Source organism: Coffea arabica, chromosome 6c (assembly GCF_036785885.1).
Source record: "Coffea arabica cultivar ET-39 chromosome 6c, Coffea Arabica ET-39 HiFi, whole genome shotgun sequence".
NCBI lineage: Eukaryota > Viridiplantae > Streptophyta > Magnoliopsida > Gentianales > Rubiaceae > Coffea > Coffea arabica.
Genome location: NC_092320.1, coordinates 8718196 through 8735341, shown reverse-complemented (window position 1 = coordinate 8735341; position 17146 = coordinate 8718196). Strand labels below are relative to the sequence as shown.

Genomic DNA, 17146 nt, shown 5'->3' with positions numbered 1-17146 from the left:
TGTGCTTTTCTTTTTTCTTGCATTTTGTTTCTTTTGAGAGCGGCAAAATGCTCCTTTTATTTTATTATTATTATTATTAGAATAAAATACAAAAAAACTTCTTATAGTAAATCTAATACACAGAAAAACCCACCATTATTTGAAAATATATGACACGACATCTCGTACTTTGAACTAATTGTAAAGGTGACGAATCCGTTAAATTTAACGGAAATGACTTATTAAAACATAAAAAAAAAATTTATACCTAATTTTTAATAAATATACCGGTTCTACCCCTTAACCCTCAATTCTCTATATCTAGAGAACAAAACAAATGATTTTTTGATCTGTCTTTTGCTTAATTATATTAGGGCATTTTGGTCATTTCGTCTAATTCTATTAAGTTTAATGGATTCAGTTATCTTTACAATTTAGTTCAAAATACGGGATGTCGTGTTGTATCTTTTGATATCACGGGGAGGCTTTTCTTTATATTAGATTTACCACTGGAAATTTTTTTATTTTTTACCCTTATTATTATTTTTTGAGCAAGGTGAACACTTGGGTTACTCAGGTAGTTCTAGAAATAATGGTTAACTTTTTCATGCTACCTTTTGTCTATCTCTCAGGTTCGATGATTAGTACATTTTATTCTCCGTTATTTTCTTTTAAGTAAAGCTGTCCAGATTTTTATTATTTTTGCACAACCACAAGGTTCGATGCCTTTAATGCTAGGGCAAAAGCAGTGTTGATGGCCTGATGGTGCTGTTGCTGTTTCTGCTGATGTAATTATTCCGAGTCCCCCTTATGATTGCTGAAATTCATGTGCTGTAATGTTGATAGCTCAGTAACGAATCAAATGATTCAGTATTCGTGTTAATTTTTTGTTTGATCTTATCCCAGGAGCAAAATTAGTCTTGTACGTGTTACCAGAAACTGTGAACAAATAATTGATGAGTCTTCGTTTCTTCTTCTTTCCTTTTTTTTTTCCCTTTGGTTCTAATTTTTGTTATCTCATTAACACTAAAATCAATTCAAATAGGCACCGTTTTAGGGAATAATCAGCTTTTTACCACCCAAGAAGGAGGAGAAGAAGAAGAGAAAAGGGTGTGATCGTGCCGAGACATTTCTTCGGAAATCATTGATTTGGGCCTTTGTGGCTCATTATGTTTATAGTTTAGACACGTAGTAGCCCATGAGTGAAGCCTTCTCTACGTGGATGTTATATTTTTGGGCTTTAAGCGAAACTGATCAAGGCACAATCAAGTGTGTGCACTAAAATGGGAAAAAATTCATAGAAATTATTTTGACGAAATAAATGGAAAAGAAAAAAGAAATCAGAAATCATGGAAGCAGTGTATAACAAAATTTATAAGGGGCGAGAAGAAAACTTTCATGGATAACTTAAGAAGCATAAGCGGAGTGCAATTTGTATAAGAAGTGAAAAATCTTCTCGTGCTTATTTAGATAACCAAATTATAAGATTTCTTCATTTTGATTCAGTTGGGAGCGGATAAGTTGTTTAAATAATTTATTAAATTTTAAGGTTCCTTCTTAGTCTAATCGGTTCCATTTTACCCTTACAATGAAGGATACGAGTTCAAAAAGGTTATCAAAGTGTGTTAACACCACTGCGTAATCTCTTACTTTATATATTGTATAGATTTTGGACCCTATTTCATTATATATATATATATATATATATGACTTCCGCTATTATTTGACTTTAAAAAATTGAAAAAAAAAAGGAACTATGATGAGGACATATTAATTACCCTTGAGTGGGGGACTGGAGGAATCTATCGCCAACCTTCTGACTCTTGGCAAACCCTGACACAAAAATTATCCCCAGACGTGACTAATTGTAAGTTGAGGCAATACCCACAGTTAATGAATAAGGGGACGAGGGGCCTGAGCGGCTGTCTCTTTGACAACTGCTCCAGGCAGTTTACAATTTGGATGAAGTTAAAAAAATTTGTGTGGCTCATATTACTTTTTATAATTCGATTTTTACGTCGCTTCGTGTGTGATTTATAAAAATATTATTTTAATATTATTCGCTGTTGTTCTATTGTTATATTTTATATAAATAATATTATATCTTATAAAAATGATGTTATATCTTTCGGAACGATTAGCTGACAGCCGCTCTAACCCCGCATCCTGAATAAGGAGGCCACATTATCAAGTGTTTTGAGTGTTGACTTGAGGTCAACATTGGCGTATTATTTGATGCAACGCTTAAAAGTGTTTTACATAACATCGGGAGCCTGTTGATTCTGATGCTTTCTTCCACATCTTGTACTACTAGCAAATTGATATGATTGGCGTATTATATGATGTACGGTTTTACAGTAAATTAAACTCCGGCATACATATGTTTTATATTGCTGACAATATCTCAAGTTCCCTTTTGATTTGACCCGCTTGATTCCAATTGGCCAGACAGCAAGCTGCTGCTGCTCTTTCCTTTTTCATTTTTTTTTTAAAAAAAAATTTTAGACAGCATGCTTGTCTTAGCCACTCGTGAATAATTAGTAGTAGCAACTTGGGATTTGCACCGGTGACGCTTTAGTCCAGCTCATAATATAATTAAAGAGTGATAAATGATGGCAGAAAGAAGCTAGAAACGGGAAAGGAATTAAGAAAAATAAGAACCAGAAGAAAGCTGGCATGTGCAGCCCGCAAAATGATACATACATGTACATTTACATACACGTGTGTGTTTATATATATATATATATATATATATATATATATATATTTGATGTTGTATGCATGTTAATCAATTACTATACTGTCCTCTATTATCATATGCTGAGCATAAATTTTAAAAAAATATTAATGGCACTCAACTTTTTGTTGATTGTATTTTCATCATTTATTTTAGTATATAGTCTGATACATGAAAATCATATAATAAAAATGATAGCCATCGATTGAGAGTGCGGTCAACAAAAAGTGGAGCGTGATTAATCTTGATCTAATTTTTATTTGTCATAATGATTGGTTTCTAATGCTTGCCCGTTTCACTTAATTTCTTCCACCATGAGAAGCATGCCTACGGTCATTATACTCTTTTTTACTTTTCCAGCTCGACATAATTAGGCCTAGTGGCGCGTGATTATTGATCAGTGAAACTCTCTGCCTTCGGCACAATGCGAGTTTTGCATGCGTCAAATGTAAAACTGTCATCACGTACTTCATAAACTTCCACTACGTCAGAGGGTATTAATTACTACGCAGCCAGAATTTTGATCGTGTCCTTCTTTAGGTACATAACATCTTACAAAGAAGAAAGAGGGAGGATCATAACTGGGTCTGGTGCATCAAGCAGTCAAGTTTGAGATAAATTCACTTGATTACTTGAACTGATAACAAGTGATTACACGATCTTTGTTCTTGTCCAAAAGCATTTGGTTTTGGTATATACTCCTTGTTTGAGGCTTTAAGCGCCGAATAATGGATATGTGTCATTTCTTGGCTATACGCCTACAGAAAAGCAGGGCAGAGTGCGGCTAATTAATAAGCATGATGTTTTTAAAAAAAAAAAAAAAATTGACTGATAATATATTTATGTATGAGATGCTCCTAATGAGAACGATGAAGAAAGCATGCATGTGCAAACAATAGACAAACGTCAATGCTGGAGCCTGGAGCAGGCCAGATGCCTTCTTGATTTGACTGATGTTCCCAAAAACATTTTCTTAGCGAAATGTATTCATTTTGGTAAATGGCACAGCTTTTGACTTATGGGTTAATTATTATGTTATAAGTATACTTTAATCGAGCATCAAATTGCCTATTTGGGTGGAAGTGCAGAGTATGTGCAACAACCGGGAACCCGGCGGATACGTCTCCTTAATCACCAAATTAAATCGCATTAATAGTGGAATTACTCGATAAAACAATGCACATATGACAGACACTATTACGACCATGTGGTAGTTGATGGCATTTGTTTTTTTTTTCTTTGTTTCCCACTTGTCAGTGTCCTAAACAAGCAAACTGAACCCTATTCCTATCCATATCCACTTTGATGATGTCTGTTAAGCTTCGACTGCATCATTTTAGCACCAGCATTTTGCAAAGGGCGCCCCTGAAAGAAAAACCCAGAAAACCCATAGCACGAACAGTGGACGGATACTACCATAAGCTTTCTTCTCGTCATCAATGCTTAATTCTTAATAAAACCTGGGGGGGGGGGGACATGGCGTCCCGGCAGATGCACTCACCTTGAAACACTTCCAATGCATTTTTTCGGTTGCCAGCAAGAAGGCTCATGTGAGACGCACGTGCAAGACATGAATGAATTATATGAAGTATGAACTCACCAGTCCACTAGCTTTTGCATATTTGTATTCTTTCTCACAATCATCGTCACATGGACCAACCTGTTGACAATAAGACCCACTAAACTGGAATAGAAATTCAGTAGTCGGCCAAACAATAATTCAGTGAGCCTCTCTTCCTCTCTCTCTCTCTCTCTCTCAGAGATTCATAGAGTTAAGAGGCCACCGAAGTCTCCTGCACTTTCAATAATTGACTTCCCTATGAGGCTTTTTGCCTTTTGCATTGTGTAATTTACAAGGTCTAGACAAATGCTGCTATCCCTTGTATGGCTACCATACATGCCTTGTGTGGTCGACTTATCTAATGCTGTTAAATATATGGCGCCAATCTGCAAACTGCAAACGACATTGCAGGATTAAAAGCGCACTGTTTTTTTATATACAAGTTCAGTAGCGTGACATCATATGAACTGATAACTGGAAACATTTCTTTATGACAATTATTGAGTACTCGTTTCAAACATACAGTAGATTAACAAATAATTAACGAAACTCTTGGCGTGCTTGTATATGGTGTAACTTGGACATGGGGCCTGCTTTGGGCGGTTCTATAATTATACATCTTTCGTCTATGTTGATTTCCTGCTTTTGTTGCTTTGTGCATCGGAGGATTAGTGGAAAAGTTAGATGAGAATCCAGATAATTAACTTGAAAAACTAAGAGGCCGGTATAGGAAGAGGATTATGTGAAAAAAACAAAAAAATTTAACGTTAAGACACTTCCACTTGTCTTAAAAAATTCGTCAGTAGTCCAATCCTCAGCTTTCTCGAAACCTTTGGTGTAAGATTATGCTTCGTGATTAAACTTCTTTTGAAGCGATTGAATCAGTTTCGTTGGATTTAGTCACATGAAGCAAATGGTCACTTCACTTGTACGTAACACTCGAGCTAAGTTAGCTAACCACCTCACATGAAGATGTTGAAGAATTAATTTGGTGCTACGATCTTTTGTGCCCAATCACATGACAAAATCTAGTTGGGGCTGATCACAATTGGTGAAGTCTTTCCATTGGGTCTCACCCACTTTCACTTTCAGTTAATCTACCAAGAAAAGTGAGGGGGTCCCGAGAGTCATGAAAACTCTTCCCTTCCACACCCCCTTTCATTGGTTTCTGATAAGCTTTTTGTCATTCCCATGAAAATTGACCTTTACCTTGTCATCATTTAATACTTTCTTGTTTTTAAATAATGCTACTAGTACTATAGCACCACCAGCAGTTGGGAACGCATGGGCAAGTACTGGCTACTTCTATGACTAGACCATTTTCTTATTAGTCTTTAGACCAAAGAATTTGCTTTGAGTGAGTGGCTGGGACAAGGTTGAATGGGGAAGCTGAGTTTTGGCAGAGTTTTGGATCGTTTTTGTCTTTCTTCTTCTCGATCAGGCTCTTGTCTCTGCATCAATAACTATGCCTCAGAAGATGAGCGTGAGCTAGAAAGCAAGCCACTGATTACAACACCCGAAACTGGCCAGTTGGTGAAAATCAAGGATGTTATTTCTGCACCCCCGACCCTGGCTCTTCAATTGAAGCCCCAGGTAAACACTTCCTCATTAATGCTTGATACAGCAGCAGTCAGCAGTAAATGTACCAATTGGTTAAAAATCGCATCCCCTTAAAATTGCCAGATTCCAGTCTGTTAAACTGAAAAATCTACGGGGTTGCATCTCATTTTTTGTTGCATTTTGTCCTGTAGCATACATGTAATGCAAAAACTCTAGTCACCACGTTTGCTATGCGGTGCTTCTTTAGTTTAATCATTCACTTTCTGGAACCAGGAGATTTTGTGACCGCCTCAAATCATCGCCTGTCTGCAGCTGCATTCATGCCGAAGTTTTGGAACTTAAGTACCAACTATGAAGGATTTAATAACTGGATTTGCTTATCTTCTGCGTAACAAATAATAATCATAACACTACCTGATATTCCATGAGTTCGAACCTTTGATCAACTTAACAGAAGGTTAAAGTTTTGGAGTATTATGCCTGTGCTGATTATCCCGTTCAGTTTTCTTCTTCCATTCGACATGCCAAATGACTCCCAGCTTGTTAAATTTTCTGTCGCTGTATTGATCCAGACGGTTGTGCTAAAAGTGTCGATGCACTGCAATGGATGCGCAAGGAAAGTCAAGAAGCATATCTCCAAGATGGAAGGTAATTACTAAATCATGTCTCCATCCTCCATCATACTTAACAATGACTTTCCCAGTTGAATAGACTAGCAAGTGAGAACTAAATCTTCTGCTAAATCAATCTTTTCCAGTTCCACTAAATAAATGTGAGGGAAAGAACCTTGCCGGCCAATACACAGAAAATGGTAGCAATTTTCTCATGCTACGTTAGTATGAGAAAATTGATTGTTAAAATTCAATGACACCTCGCAAAACACCAACCAAAAAATAAAATGACCTGTTGTGATTCATCTAGGACTCATCCAAACAATGTATATCGAATGATCTTAGATGAATGATGAATTCTAAACCGTTGAAATTCTTGGTGTGGAAAAGTTGTGAGAACTCATCCCATCTCTAATGTATTGTCCCGTACTATTTGGCATAAGTCTGTTTAGGCCTCACCGCTTTGTACAAAGGCAATATGAAGTTACCTTTCCTACCATCCGGATTTCAGGCACGAAGTCGAATGCTTATTGAAAGTCCAAATTCTAAAAGTGTTAAACTTACACACATTGAAAGTGTACACTTTATCACCACCGTTAGATACTTGATATATATATATATATAAAATTATAATTTCAAATTCATATTTAAATTAATTCTCATATCTCATCTAATGGTGAGTACATATACATTATTAGTGTATAAAAGATTAATCCATTCTAAAATGAAACAAAATTTTGAGATTGCATTGATCCCTCACATTTGAACGAGAGGCGTACTAAGCTAAAATCTTAATGTCCAGAATCTTGCAGTTAGAGTTTGAGCCGTCTATTACGGGTTATCGACGGCACCAGAAATGCAAATTGATCTAGATCCTTAGCAACCTCTCAGAGAGTCCAGCCACCTCCAGATAACAGATTCACAATATTTTAAATAAAATCGTTCAAGTAATTTTTTTCCAAAAAATAAAAAAAAGGAAGGAGCAGACTGTTTTATCAAAACGTGATTATGCTCTTTCTAACTCTTTGTGGCTGGAAACAGGAGTGACATCTTATGAAGTAGACCTGGAAACCAAGATGGTGGTGGTGATTGGAGACATTGCTCCTTTCGAAGTGTTAGAGAGTGTATCTAAAGTGAAAAACGCCGAGTTATGGGCCACTCCTGCCTGCTAGCCAAATGCAAAGAAACCTGCCATTTCTTTTCAATGCTATTTCAAAGACTGAGGCTATAAGCCACGGGGAACAAGTGGACAAGACGACTATATAGACCTCGTGACGTGTAACATTGAAATGTATTAATATACATTCACATCTATAAATATTGTACATGTCAAATTATATCCAATAGAGATCCATTGGACATCATGACATAAATTAATCAATAGATTTTCTCCATGTACGGTGGTATTCGAGAAATCGATTGATGCGCCAAGTTACTTCCCTGAGCAACTGTAATGAGAGACCTTTCCAGCTGCTTTAGTATGACTGTATTTTTCTTCCTCCGAGGTTAGTCAAGTCAACAACTACAGGTGCAAATTCATGAAACATCAAGACTTCTTCCCAAACTCCAGGATAAGAGGTGAAGGCGTGCTTTATTGATGGTTTGACCCGAATCTTCATGCCCTTCTACGAGATTGAACTAGGAAGTTTCTTTAACTATTAGGACTTGTTACTTCTCTTGGTTTCCTTTTTCTCCTATTTTTTTGATCCGTTTGAAGCCCTGATATGGCTTTGGAAGAGTAAGAATTATCAAAAGAGAAGCGAAACTTCTTCAACCTTGGCCAAGGCTGTATCTTGCCATATTTAGTTCTCAATCTGTCTTCCCGCAATCCTCTATCCCAGGATTCCTTACATAGGCGTACTCAAGCACAACCGCCTTCATCAAATTAATGTTCGGAATGGCGTGCAGTTGTTTCGAGTGAAATAGCACACTTTCAAAATTTTCCACTTAAATACTTCATTCTCCGGTCTTTGCATATCAAGGTATCTCGACCATTCATTACTTGTAGTAATCTATGATATTAATTGATTAATCCATGAAAGACTCGCAATCTTGATTTACTTAGCTCCAGAAAACCAAAAGAACGAAAAGTCACTACCAACCAATGGCTAGGAAGAGAAAGTAAAAGGATAAAATATTTTGGCATTCTAATCCGATAACCCTTTATGGACTCAGATTATTGTGTGGGCTCAAATTAGATAACTATATGGGCTCAGATTATTGTGTGGCTCATGTATGTCCCCCAGATGTCCGCAACTTTGAGGTATATTCCTCAAAATATGTTTTCTCAAACATTGTGGACTACCATCTATTTTTCTAAAACATTTTTTCGTAGCAACATAAATCAGCAATGTAGCACAGCTTATCGCATCAATTAAATGCTTTAGGTTAGATAGATATATTCCTTTGCATGACTTTTTTTTTTTCGGTGCTAAGGAGAGCCATTGGCTCACTACATATTGATCAATCGAGGGAAAGTCACTCCGCACACGTCCTGACCTAAGAGATCTTTGATTGTTTGCGGTGGGTTCCTAAACATTATCATTCCATAGTCAAGACCTTGCCCTATCCTTTGCATGACTTCAAGCGCTCTTCAATATTACGCGACAACAAACGCAATTGTTCATCAACAGGTGTCATCAGCAATAGGAGCAAGCATAAGAAACTTGATTTTTATGAACTTCTGCACAATTCAAGCATTGATACGAATTTAAATAAATCCTCCCAACTAGCATTTTCCACTCGAATGTGCTACTAATTTTACACATATACAAACAAAAATTTTACACATACAAACAAAACAAGCAAATATGTCAAGTGGACTCACAAATAATATATTTATTATTATGTAAACATATTACCTTACATTTATCATGTCCCCGTCTCAATTTCTTGTACAAAAATCTAAATGTATTTGGAGTTACTCAGGATATAACACTATTGCAAGGATATGCTGGACTAATTATCGGCATTTTATGACGATGGTGCTTAAAATCTCTCTCCCAATCCCAAACTGGAAATGCTTCATTTTACTTTTCTATATAATACAAGAAAATCGGTTCAAGCCAATTCCATGTACTGTAAATTCTAAAAAACTGATGCACTAGAAAGTCGCAGGAAAGTGTAATATGTAAACATATTACCTTAATATGTAATATGTAAACATTCCCCATCTCATTTACATATCACCTTAATATGTAATATGTAAACATATTACCTTACATTTATCATGTCCCCGTCTCAATTTCTTGTACAAAAATCTAAATGTATTTGGAGTTACTCAGGAGATAACACTATTGCAAGGATATGTTGGACTAATTATCGGCATTTTATGACGATGGTGCTTAAAATCTCTCTCCCAATCCCAAACTGGAAAAGCTTCATTTTACTTTTCTATATAATACAGGAAAACCGATTCAAGCAATTTCATGTACTGTAAATTCTAAAAAACTGATGCACTAGAAAGTCGCAGGAAAGTGTGCGATAGTGTTGGCAAAGACATACAACCATAATAGTAATAGTAGCACCAAAAAAAAAATCCGAACACCTGAAATAGTTATACTCAATTTAGTCAAATAAAACATCTTAGTAATGGAAAAAATAAAGGGAAATTTGGACTAGGATGCAAACAGATAAAACATATATAGTCAATAAAAAAATCGAATAATGAAATAAATAGCAATATAGTAAAATTGATGCAAACAGATGGAAGAAGAAAAGGCTAAGATCCAAAAACTTTGTCATGTTCTTACACCACTAAGAAAGTACGATTCCACCTAAAGTAGAGCCAAGATCTTGCACAAGACGATAACCTTTTTAAATTAGAGAGTTTGATGAATAATGCACGTATATCTCTCACAAAGACGTACGTGAGAGATATAAATACTATAGTTTTTCAAATATTATAATTTTTTTAAAAAAGTACTCTAAAAAGAACTCTAAAAAATAGTCTAAAATTTTTTTTATGTTTTAAAAATATCCCAAAATATATTCTAAAAACTCTACTATTCTTAAATATTCCAAAATATACTCTAAAAACTCTACTATAGTAAAATTTTTCAAAACACTTCCAAGAACAATTAATCCAAATGAAGTATCAAATTTGGAAACTTAAGAGACTTGTTGGAAATCAAGAGTTTCTGAAATATTTTTGACATTTTTTATCCATTGAAGGGGTTTAATGGTATCTTTAATGTTCATGAATGCCCATAATATGTGAAATAGTGGCTAAATAACTTGTGACCCTTGGATTGTCCTTTCACTATAAAATGACAAGTCTTTATCACATTAAAAAACTAGAACCTTGATCATCTCTTTGTAGAGCAAACTTGACATTTGCTATTAGGTTTCCCAAAAATCTTGTTGTATGTTAGAAGTAATTTGTTATAACCCTATAGCAAATATCATATGTAGTAGGGGTAAATGACACCTTAAGAATAGTGTCAAATATGCCTCATGATCATCATTTTCATTCCCATTTTCTAAGTGAAATTTGTATTTCTACACTTTTGTGTGCTTGAGTATCAATTACACCAACAGTTTTATTCTTCAATTGGAAGCACTCCAGTGGAGTCCAAGTACTTGGGAGGAGTAAGACCATATAAAATATATAATGATTTTCAGTATGGAATTTAAAAAAATATATAGAGATGTGAAGTGAAGCATATTAGAAGAATATCTAACCTATTTTAACTTATGAGACTCTCTTTCCATGGATCCTGAGACTCACTGTGACACCCTCTTCTTCTCCTTTTACAAAGAAATGAGGAAAGAAAATCCTACTATAATATGTAACAGGTTCTATAACATAACAGTGATCCTTCAAAGGGAATGTGAGTCAATTGTGCCTCTATATTGCATCTAAGTTCTTCAACTCCTGCATGGCACTGACGCCCTTGTTTGTGTCGGTGGTTTCTGGGTTGCAAATGCAAAAGCAACCAAGATAGTAGTGAAAGGTGTATTATGATTCTCTAGCCGACAAGACCAAATGACGACTTTGCCCTCTATTCAAATCTTCGAAAAATGCATAATTTAGCTAGAAGAATAATTGTATTTTATGTAACAAATCAAAATCATCAAACAATAGGGATTTGCTTGGTTAAGTGCTACTTAACAAGTATTCATTTATAGAATATAAGGAGCATTAATTATATGGATACATGTCAGATATGTGACACATAAGCAAAATTTTGAACTTAAAATTTAAAATTTGCTCATGTATAATCCATCCAATCGTGATAGTGTATATATTGACAATATATATAAAATTTACTCTTATATTAAGTGAAACAATCAGAAACCTCAAGGGAGATTTTTGAAATTATCCCACAAAAATTTCTAGCTTTGAACATTTTGGGGGTTTCTAACTTTTAGTTTTATTCCAAAGACAAATGCAAGGAAACCTCACGCCTGCTAGCCCAATGCAAGGAAACCTGTCATTCTTTTCAACAATGCTATTTCAAAGACTCTAGGGGCTGCTTGGTATAAGAGTTTGGGAATGAAGAATTGGAATCACCACCATATTTGTTGCTTGTTAAATAGCTATAGGTATTGAAAAATTGGAATGAAATCTAAAAACTTTGTGACTCTCCATTCCCAACCATATTGGGAGGTTTTGGTTGATTACCAAATTTGACTCATAAATAAAATATAAAAAACACACAACCACCAGAATACCACCCCTTCTCCTTTCAACACCATCCCCAACCACCATCTCCCTTACCCACTTCCACCAATACTCTTGCCACCTCCCCCCTCCCAAAAAAACTTCACTCACCCCCCACCAACACTCCAAATTTCCAGCACAAAACAATCCAAATTTTCAGGGAAAAGAAATGCATACTTAGATATTCATAGAATTCCAAAGTCTGAGAAAAATTGACCCAAAAAAAGGAAGAAATCGCGAGAAAAAAATGGAAGATTGCTTGGAAATCGTAAGAAAAAAGGGGAAGAAATCGCAAGAAAAAAGGGGAAGTTTCCTCATCATCTTCTTCTTCGTGATTGCCGCCATTGTTGCTTCTCTTTTCTTCTCCTACTCAGCTTGTTTTTTCGATTTCGGACTTTTTGAGAACCAGACGGGGAAGGCCATTCATGTTCATTTAGTCTTGTTTTTTTTCTTCTGTGGTTGGCTCTAGTTTTTATAGTGTTTGACCAAAGAAGAAGATGAAGATTGGCTCTGGTTCTTTTCTTCTGCTCTGGCGGCATGTGCAGCGAGGAAGAAAGAAAAAATAAATATTTTATTCTGATACCTAAGCCTAGAAAGTGTTTACCAAGCAATATATATTGGAATGGTGACATAGGGCCATACCCATACTAATTATTTGTATATGATACCAATTCCAATTACAATTCCGGTTCATGAACCAAACGCCCCCTAAGTACTATGAGCCATGGGGTACAAACGGACAAGACGACTATATGGACCTCACGCCATGTAACATTGAAATTTGATAGGATCAACGAATTAATGTACATCTACCTCTATAAATATTATACGTGGCAAATATCTTGCATAATTACATCCAATAGAGATCCATAAGACATCATGACACAGATTAATCAATAGACTTTCTCCATGTACGATGCTACAATCTGGGTTTCCGGGATATCGATTGATGCACCAAGCTACCTCCACGAGCAACTGTAACGAGAGATCTTCTGTATTCCATGCTTCCAGCTACTTGACTAGTATGACTGTATGTTTCTCCCTCTGAGATCAGTCTAATCAACAACTACAGATGCAAATTCAATCACAAGAGAAACACCAAGTATTCCCAAGCTTTAGGATAACAGGTAAAGGCGTGCTTTATTGATGGTTTGACCCGATTCTTCATGCCCTTCTACAAGATTGAACTCGAAAGTTTGTTTAACCATTAGGATTTGCTACTTTTCTCTTGATTTCCTTGTTCTCCTATCTATTTGCTCCATTTGAAGCCTCGATATGGCCTTGGAAAAGTAAGGTTTATCAAAAGAAAACATCTTCAACCTTGGCCGAGACTTTATATTGGGCCATATTAATTAAGCTCTCAATCCGTCTTCCCACAGTCATCTGTTCCAGTATTCCTAGAACCATTATCATCAAATTAATGTTCAGAAAGGCGCGGACATCTTTGCGTGTAATAGCACGCTTTCAAAATTTTTCGCTGAAATACGTCATTTTCCAGTCACTGTATATCAAGATATCTCGACCGTTCATCACTCGCGGTAATGGGACGGATCCTACGAGTAACAGTAAATCATGAACTCCCGTTGTTCAGAACTCCAACTTTCACAAATCTATTCGTAACGATTGTAGATATTTCAGCACCTTCCCACGTTGCAGTCAAATCATCACTTTCATGTCAGTACAACTCCACGCGACACATCCCTTAGACGACATCGTAATCACAGGAAAAAAATGCATGGCCGACGCACTTCCGGAGGGAGCATCCAAAATTACCGACGAGTTCTCTAAGGCAGCGTTTGTTGGAGTGGAAAGATGTGAAAAATATAGCCCTTTAGGGTCCGTTTGTTTCGGGTGAAAATGTTTTTCAGGAAAATATTTTCCTAATTTCCCGTGTTTGGTTGCACAAAAGTTATTGAAAACATTTTTCTATGTAAAATATTTTCACTCATCTTATGGAAAACAACTTCCCTTCCAAACTTACTGAAGTTGTTTTCCGAAATGCATGCATCCCGCCTGTGGTATGTTCCAAACTTACTGAAAATATCTTGTAGTATGTTCTTTTTTTTTTTTTAGTGTAAACAGGAGGACTCGAATCCAAGACCTCTTCTTTACACTCCCTCTCCCGTACCACCCAACTCAACCCAACCCAACCCTCCCCCTAGTATATTCAAAATAAAAAAAAACCTCATCCTACTCGTCCTATGCTAGTAATTAATTATGTATAATAGGTACATTCTTTTCTAGAGAAACTTTCAGCAGTGAGAGTGCAAGATATATGTCACAATAACCATTACATGTGATTGATATTTGACACTAAATGGCCAGCAATTTGTTTATTGTTTAAGGAGATATTTTTTATTCATATATACATTTCTCCAAGATTTTTTAAAGTAAAACAATGAGATAAATTTTCTTATTTTGCATGGGAAGAAATATGTAGTTATAATGTGTAGAAAGTAAAGATAGAGATAAAAGTGAAAATATTTCAAAAGTTAAACAAATACCAGAAAAATGAAGTAAGAAAATATTTTCAATAAGCTAACCAAACACCTGAAAATGATGAAAGAGAAATGATTTTCATGGAAAATTACTTCCATGAAAAATATTTTTCCAAGGAAAACATTTTACTTCCAACCAAACAGATCCTTAGATCAACCGCTTTTGGCAAATGTTTGTTAGTGCTTTGTTACTTCTAAAGGGACTTCTTTTGGTCACATGAATTTTTTTTTACACGTTAATTTTTACATTATGAGATGGCTTAAAAAATGAAAATGAACTATAGCTCATCGCCTGTATCCTGGCTTTGATAATTTCGTAAGAACATTACGTTTTTTATGACAAATAAACTCACCTATAAAAAAACAAATAAGCTCATCGAAAAATAAAAAAGAACTTAGTAGAATACTTAATATGGTATTAATATAGAATTAGCAAAACACCTATATTTATGTCTAAATAACAATTTTCATTTTTTGGATTTTTTTTCATTTTCTATAAGTTGGTCAAAAGGGTGTGGAGTAATGAGATGAATAATGGATGAAGAAAAACATTGCATGAAAAAATAATATGCCTATAGCATCTTATAAGTGAAGATCGGTTGCTGTTTGAGAACATATGGAGTAATAAACTTAGCTTGTCATCCCAAATGAATTATAGATTTCTCAATATAACCTTATTGAATTAACCATCAGATTTCATACATGTTTCTACAATATTGGATTTTTATTTGATATTGATTGTTACCCTTTAACATCCATCAGATTTTCCCATTTATTGCCAAATACTAACTATGGACATTTGGGTCTTCATAGGCTTTTTACTCAGTGACTAATTGCTGAATCAAATTAACATATAAGTGCTATCAAACATTTCTCCTTGTTGAATACATGTTATATATAACTAGAATTATGATTTATGTATATGCACATAGATATTGCATATTAATATGCACGGAAACATTGAATTGTAATCATGGTTCACTTTTTTTTTACCCCAATTTTGTATCTTATTCTAATTTCTAAATACTATTGCATAATATATCAATGACCTTTAAAAAAAGAAAAAGAAAAATAAAAGCTCTATTTTTCCACGGATCAAATCAGGGTTTTTTAATCGATTTTCATACTCACAAGTTTCAGTTCTTAGCTATTGATCCCTACCAATTAAAAGATTGGCAATAGCAAATTTGACCTTTTTTCTGCCCTGGTAAAAGAAAGAAAAAAATAGTTTTTCTTCCTAACCCAAACCAAACAGAACCTAACCGTCAGGCTAGGATATTCATTCATTAATTCCTCATCATCCTGTTGACAGTCCAGAGGTAGGGATGGCAACGGGGCGCGGTTGGGGCGGGGGTCCCCTCCCCCGTCCCCCGCCCCGTTGCCTATTAGTTCCCCCCGTCCCCCGCCTCCTGCTCCCCCCGCCCTGCCCCGCCCCTGCCCCGTTTCCTCCGCGGGAGCACCCGCGGGGTTAATACAATTTTATTATATAATTTTATTATAATTAAATTTTAATAAATAATCAAGTACTAAAATATCAACACATCACCAAATTATTATTTATTGTAATTTTACAATTGAAACTCATAAAAACAATCAAACAGAAGTTATTTGAATACAATCCAATATGATAAAATAAATATAACTAAAATAGTCAAGTTTTCACTTTTAGTACAAATGAAATCACTAATTCATTATTGTGTTTGTACTTTTTTTTGAGAAAAAAGTGTTATTCTATTAAGTGTAATTAAAAATTTAGTATAAATATATTAGTAAATTTAGTATAACTAATTAATAAATTCTATTAGTAAACATGTAGAATTATTCATATAATTGATAATATCAATTATATTACATAAACTAATATACATTATATAATATATCTAACTAATAATATCATTATCATAAGTTTATAACTAATTAACTTACATGTTATATATAATTATATATTTTTTTATATTTTTTTTTGTTTTGCGGGGGGCGGGGCAGGGGATGGGGCGGGGGTATACTCCCCCGCCCCGTTTCTAAGCGGGGGGAAAAAATTCCCCCCCGCCCCCGCCCCACCCCCCGCCCCGAGAGCCCCCCGCCCCCATTGCCATCCCTATCCAGAGGTAGCAAACAACTTTTTACAGGAGTGAGAATTGGCACACACCGCCCATAGCCATGGCCGCGAAACCTCTCTTGATCTTCACCATTACCGCCTGCATCCTCCGCAACGTCGCCGTTTCCTCTCCAAACCCCACTTTAACCGCAGCACACGCGGAGCTACTTGAGTATGGCTTCCCCGCTGGCTTACTCCCTGCCAACCTCCAAGCCTACGATCTCAACCGTACTTCGGGAGACTTCGTGCTGAAGCTAGACGACACGTGTCGCATCACGCTGCCTCTGGACAACTACTTGGCTACCCACTCTAAAAAAGTCAATGGTAAAATTGTAGCGAATCGTATTGCTGGGCTTGATGGAATTGGTGTTAGGGCTTTTAGGTGGTGGGGATTACTGGAATCAGATCCAACGGTCAGGATTTGACCTTTGAGGTTG

General features: G+C 35.7%; 2 protein-coding genes across 2 annotated transcripts; both read left to right on the top strand.

Moving 5' to 3' along the window:
- Positions 1–5340: 5340 nt before the first annotated feature.
- Positions 5341–7896, top strand: LOC140008417 (heavy metal-associated isoprenylated plant protein 35-like). Its single transcript, XM_072052659.1, has 3 exons — positions 5341–5870; positions 6410–6485; positions 7490–7896. Exons 1-3 carry the CDS (start codon positions 5658–5660, stop codon positions 7618–7620), a joined length of 420 nt encoding a protein of 139 aa, XP_071908760.1. The 5' UTR covers positions 5341–5657; the 3' UTR covers positions 7621–7896.
- Positions 7897–16771: 8875 nt separating this feature from the next.
- LOC140008610 (uncharacterized) lies at positions 16772–17134 on the top strand. Its single transcript, XM_072053433.1, has one exon. The coding sequence runs from the start codon at positions 16772–16774 to the stop codon at positions 17132–17134; it is 363 nt and encodes a 120-aa protein (XP_071909534.1).
- The last annotated feature ends 12 nt before the right edge of the window (positions 17135–17146 follow it).

What these genes read in the sequence shown, in the direction of transcription:
- LOC140008417 (XM_072052659.1), top strand. Translation starts at nt 5,658, where the DNA reads ATGGGGAAGCTGAGTTTTGGCAGAGTTTTGGATCGTTTTTGTCTTTCT. An exon ending in CTCTTCAATTGAAGCCCCAG is followed by an intron (nt 5,871 to 6,409) that starts GTAAACACTTCC and finishes GTATTGATCCAG; the next exon opens with ACGGTTGTGCTAAAAGTGTC. An exon ending in GCATATCTCCAAGATGGAAG is followed by an intron (nt 6,486 to 7,489) that starts GTAATTACTAAA and finishes GGCTGGAAACAG; the next exon opens with GAGTGACATCTTATGAAGTA.
- LOC140008610 (XM_072053433.1), top strand. Translation starts at nt 16,772, where the DNA reads ATGGCCGCGAAACCTCTCTTGATCTTCACCATTACCGCCTGCATCCTC.